Genomic DNA, 6000 nt, shown 5'->3' on the forward strand with positions numbered 1-6000 from the left:
TCACGCGGGGAAAAGGATGAAGAAGAGGACGCGCTCACAGCGCGGCCGCTCCGTGCAGTTCGCCCCGGACGGCTCATTGGGCGTTCCCCTTGGTGATGTTCGTAGCAGGGACGTCTGCCTCCAGTCGTGCACGCATGGGAATCCGCACAGCGTGTCCCGAAGTTAGCGAGGCAAACGCGCACGTGCAGGGAGCCCAGGCAGGGAGATCGTTAGAGTATAGGGCCCCAGGAGAGATCGTCCTGCGAGAGCGTTTATAACAGGGCAGCTGAGAGCAGGGGCAGAGAGCGCTGAGAGCTTCAGAATCCCGGGACAGAGAGCGAGCTTCGAGCTTCGGAGTCCTGGGCTAGAGAGAGAGTTCGTGCTTCGACCAAGACTTCGACCTTGAGAGAGCGTTTGGGGGCCCGGGGCCGGGTTTTATAGCCCCCCCCCCCCCCCGAGTCCCACCAGAATGTTCCAAGCACCTCCCCTGGCCGCCGTTGCTGGCCACTCCCCTTTAGCTCCCATTGGCTGTTTGCCGCTTACCAGCCACTCCCTCCGGCTCCTCCCTCGGGCCTCCTAGACTTGTTCCAGGACCAGCACGTGGCATTCCAGGCCCAATGAGGCCTACCCTTACTTACCTGTCTCAACGCATACTAACACAGGGAAGGAGACTATACTTAACATTGAATAAGAAATAACTGAACTAAAGCGAGGCTACATGTTGTGGTGCAACTAACTAAAGGGGTGTTTGCCTTTATTTCTCAAAACCACAACAATACTAATGAAAGCTCTAGTGCTTGTGTGTGTGAGAAAGTACTTTGCAGGAGGGAAACCGAAGGAAGCGCTGGCGAAGGCTATGGTCCTGTCCGCCGATCCGAACGAGTACTTGGACAACTCATCTCTAGGCAGCAATGATTGCTTATCCCTAAACCACTCCCAACCAGTGATGTGCACCCCACCCATGTCTACCCTTATCCTAAATGTCGAATCGGAATGTGATTTTGACCCCCACAGGGTTTTCGACATAGAGGACAATTGACTTCCTCCATGCTATAACAGCGCAAGCACAGCTGGAGAACGAGCCGTTGGAGAATGCATCACTGTAAAATGGCGCCGATCATGCAAGTGTCATTTCAGTCAACATCGAAGGTCTGATTGGGGATAATTTGCCGCCATTGGACGAGGAGATTTCGGAGGTCGCTTCGCCTTAGTTTTGTACATGCCTGCAAGGGTGAGTGGGGGACGCTCCGGGCGCAAAATGGCGTAAGGAAGTGCACTGCTGAGGACGAAGAGGCTCCTGCGATTCGACTCGTACCAATTGTTTCTGCGATATGGTTTCTTTAGAAACAAAAGGGATGCTGGTGGGGGAAATGGATCTATATTATGGGATTTTTCTCGTAACTTGTATTAACGATAATAGTAACCACAACTAATTTCTTTGTTACACATCGCTGCAGCGTTCGTGCGAGTGTATATAATTAATTATGCGCAATCACCTCTTGGCTCAGTGCCTTCTGGTATAAACAATGTCTGGGTTCTCTCAAATCCTTGTTACAATTATCTTGAAAGGGGAGTAAGGTCTCTGAACAGCAGGAATTTGGCCGAGACGCTGATAACGTTTGTACCAACAGCGGAACAGCATCGTAAATATCTCAGCCTTGAAGTAATGGGCCTTATTACCTTCGTCTTTGTTTCTCTCTCTCTTGCAGGTTCCGGGCCGGTTGGTAAATGAGACAGCTCAAACGTTATGGCTTTGCTCAAATCTGATAACTGCCTGCATATATATCTGTGCGCGACACGTTTTCATTAGAGTTTGTCTTGCCGAGGTCACGACGCTGTGCTTTGGCTCGACTTGATGATTATCCACAGCTGTGTTTGAATAGACAATAAACATTGCTACTTCTGAATTGAACTGGACTGGACTCATCGGGATTCGGTCTAAGGGCGAGCCGGACCGGCGGGACTCAGCACATGCATATACGAGTCATGATTGTAGGCACAAACATATATGTGCATATTGTGCATGATGGTACATACTCACATTATTATATACACAAAAGCACATATGCACACATGAATCGTGATTATATAGGGTGACAATTAATTCATGAAAACATTTGTTTCGTTGATAAATTGTTTTCTTTAATTAAACAGTATAAATTATGGATATCAGATATTTAAAGGAACATAGTATGGAAATATTGGCGACATCCACACTTCTTCATTTCTTGAAAATTACTGATGCCAGATAACTTCAGTTGAAATGTCTGCATTCACAGCAGCAGAAAAATTAATTTTCCATTACGTCCTTAAGTGTTTCAGAAGAAATGCAACTTAATTAATCACGGATTGTTTGTTGGTTTCAACTGCTGTGACAGTTGGATTTTGTAGGGATATAGACTAAGAGCCTTCATAATTATATGCATAGTTTTCTTGTTAATGCCTAGCTCTTGAGACTTCCTTCTTACCACATCTATGGGCTCTGTAGGACTGCTTGTCTTACTCTTTCAATTGCATACCTGAGTGGAAGAACTACTTAAGTCACATTCTTGGGTAAATTGAGTTAGAACCAGAAATTCCATCTACAGTATGATAACAATCCACGTCAGTAATAATTTTGCATAGAGTTCTTTTGTGACTTAAGTTCTTCTTCCACTCGACTCTTCAATTATTTATTCAGTTCTTACTGAATTCCTTCGCCCAGACCTTTTTGCAACTGCTACAATGCCAGTTGGCCTGTGTACTTTAACATAGCGCAATATGAAATGTTTGCACCCACATGTTCACAAACCAAACTTTGAATGAAACTGTCTGAGCAATTGTAATAGAGTAGTGATTGGCAAAATAAAGCTCCACAATGGCGGCTCTATGTTCCAAGCTGCATTTTTCGTTTTCATGAGTGGGCCCAATTTTCCGAAGCTTAGTCCTTCACATCACCTGAAAAAAAACAAAAAAACAGATATTTATTATAAAGTTGTATATATTTATAGAGTTGATCATTATTAAAATGTGTTCATGAATTCATCGTCACCCTGTACATACACACTCATAGATAGACGACGGCTGCAGCTTTGGTCAGTACTCGTCGTCGTCATTTTCGCTGCTCTCCTCTTCACTGCTGGCGGCAGTCCCTGAAGGGCCGGCTGTTTCAAAGGAACTTGGCAAAGCGTTTGCCTTTTGCTTTCGCGCATCCTCAGCAGCCATGCGCTGTTGCTTGCGGGTTTCTTTTTGGGCTTGCATGACATCCATCCCAGCCATAGAACAACTCTGCGGGTCGTCCCGCTGCATGAGGAGAAACTGCTTGTCCTCCTTGTTCTTCATTAGTGTGAGTGCATCTTGATGAGCAATGTCGAAAAGATCATGTAGGTCTGACATGAATATTTCCTCCTTAGCACGGTCTGAATCTCTCTTTCGGCCGCGATTCTTCTTCAGAAGGAGGTAAGCATTCCATTGATTCGTGAGCTTGGTTGCGGCGTTAACAGGGCGCTGGGTGGGAATACCGGCTTTCTCCCAGAACTCATTGACAGCTTGGATTGTGAGTTTTGTGTTCTCTCGTACACTCATCCCGTTCTCCACATGATGGTGAGCAAAGAGCCGGAGCACACTGCCTTTTCTAGGAAAACCGGCGCCTTGGATACTGGACTGGGCTTTTCCGAGAAGCCAAACTTTGGACGAACTCCTTGTCGCTGATATCGTGCGTGCCTCACTACAACCATGAGATGGAATGAATAAAAAACTGACAAAATTCTTTATATATAACAACGACATTAAAGCAGAAGATGAAGGTCGTCCAATCACGACAGTTGGAGGCAAATTCAAATATTCAAAAAGTCACTCACAAAACGCAGGCAGAAACATAGATATCTACAACAACAGACAGCGTAGAAAATATCACACTAAACAATGGAAAGAATATACGCACTCAACTGACGACAACAGGGTATATAACAACATAAACATTAAAAGTCGTCATTTGGAGCGACCTCTAAATGTAATCCAATAGTTTTGATTTTTAGTTTTTCCAACTCCTACGGTCTAATGGAACAAGGGCATTGGGTAGGAGCAGTATATTTCAGACTTTGAGATTTTACCCTATATGCTTGGGCCAGCCTAATACACACTCATACAGTCTTGATGGTATGTACACACACACACACACACACACACACACACACACACACACACACACACACACACACACACACACACACACACACACACACACACACACACATACAGACAACACACACACATACACCACATGTTCAGACAAGGTGCGAATAGAAGATGCCGCACAGGAAAATGAATCAGCAACAAATACAGCCAAAACAATTGCAAAAAAGACAAAATAAATATATCAAAAGAAATATCAAGAAATATACACCAACAACTGGGAGAATGACAAAAGAGCAGGAAAACACATTAAACAATTGGACAGAGTTGGGATAGACAAAGAAGGCTTATTGCAATGGCTAAGAAGAGGTCAGCTCAACTGGGGCGGCGAACAAATTATAATAAATACCCAAGATCAAAGACACTACACCAATTGATTAAAAAAGATGGAGGAACTGAGCCAGATGGGCAAGTGTAGATTCTGCAAGACAGAAACAGAAAGTACTAGAACAGCACGCAGTAGAGTGAATACCTCCGCAAGGCTGAACAATTTATGTTTTGGATCCCACTGATTTAATCTGGATTTAATCTGGATTCTATTTATCTGAATTCAATTTAATTTTAATTTAAGCTGGATTTAATCTGCTTGTTCTTGTCACCGAACAAACTCGTCCACCAAGTTTAGTCATAACTTGTCCATGAATTTTTTTTTTTAAATATCATTGTATATATCGCTTTTCACCCGATCTCTCAATGGTGGAGAATCACTTAAAATTAAATAATTCTCCTATCTGAATCCATATTCAGATCTTGACCAAAATCGAATCGATTCGTCCTTGTCACACACCCAACCTGTCCACCAAGTTTCATCCAACTCCGTCCACAACTTTCTGAGATATTCTGCGATATATAATTTTTGGCCAGATCTTCCAATGGTGAGGAATCACTTAAAAAATTCTACTAGCCGGATCCGAATACGGATCTTCACCAAAATCTAATCATTTCATCCTTGTCACACACACCACCTCTCTGCCAAATTTCGTCCGAATCTGTCTACAACATTTTGAGATATCTTGTTCACAGACAGACAGGGGTGAAAATATAACCTCCATCCACCTTCGGTGTCGGAAGAAACTAGTTACCTGCTCTCGGGATGCAAAAACTATTATCAGAACAACTTTACACACAACGGCACAACAAAATATGCAAAGTGATTCATTGGCATATCTTCAAAAATTTTAACATCCCAGTTCCAGAAAACTAATGGAAACCACGAACCAAGGGCAATCATTGAAGATGAGGACGTCATGCTCACGTACGACCTGATAATTCCATCGAGTGTGAACATATAAAAAAAAACAAAGCATTGCGTCCGGACATTGTACTCAGAAGCAAAAAGGAAAAGACAGCATTGCTGATTGAGATATCAGTACCCAGCGATTGTCGCCTAAACAACGCAGAAATCAAGAAAATGACCAAATACCAGGACCTCACAAATGATGTCAAGAGATCTTGGAAGCTGAAGAGCATCGAAATTGTGCCAGTGATAATTGGAGCAACAGGAATGATATGGAAGAACCTCACTGAGATTTTGAAAACCATCCCCAGGAATATTACCACAAATGAACTACAACTGGAGGCAATCCGGGGTTCGGTGACGATCATGAAAAGAGCCCTTGGAACAAAACTTTGAAAAAGGTGAACAGCTTGGTCCATGAACTGTAATCCCTTACTGAAGAGGAGGTGGATACTTTGGGTCCTGGGAGGACTCCGTTCCACCTCCTGAAACCCGCAAATGGAGATAACAACCAACGACACACACAGACACCACACACACACACACAAGTAACATACACATAAACACCACATACACACAGAGAGATAACATACCTACAGACAACATACACA

At 43.7% G+C, this 6000-nt stretch overlaps 2 protein-coding genes across 3 annotated transcripts in view; both read right to left on the reverse strand.

Moving 5' to 3' along the window:
* LOC137437018 (WAS/WASL-interacting protein family member 1) overlaps window positions 1–6000 on the reverse strand; it is a 164779-nt gene that overhangs the window by 157484 nt on the left and 1295 nt on the right. The window lies entirely within an intron of this gene.
* Window positions 1979–6000, reverse strand: part of LOC144894283 (uncharacterized) — a 5296-nt gene continuing 1274 nt past the window's right edge. The window contains exons 2-3 of one of the 2 annotated variants that reach the window (XM_078786716.1): window positions 3026–3685; window positions 1979–2916 (exon numbers count right to left, since the gene is read on the reverse strand). In XM_078786716.1, coding sequence (XP_078642842.1) covers window positions 3055–3685 — 631 coding nt within the window. In that variant the 3' untranslated portion in view covers window positions 1979–2916; window positions 3026–3054. Of the gene's footprint in view, window positions 2917–3021; window positions 3686–6000 lie in introns of both variants that reach the window. The other variant, XM_078786713.1, reaches the window with a different exon arrangement.

This window comes from Myxine glutinosa, chromosome 1 (assembly GCF_964187855.1).
Source record: "Myxine glutinosa chromosome 1, kmMyxGlut1.1, whole genome shotgun sequence".
Classification (NCBI taxonomy): domain Eukaryota; kingdom Metazoa; phylum Chordata; class Myxini; order Myxiniformes; family Myxinidae; genus Myxine; species Myxine glutinosa.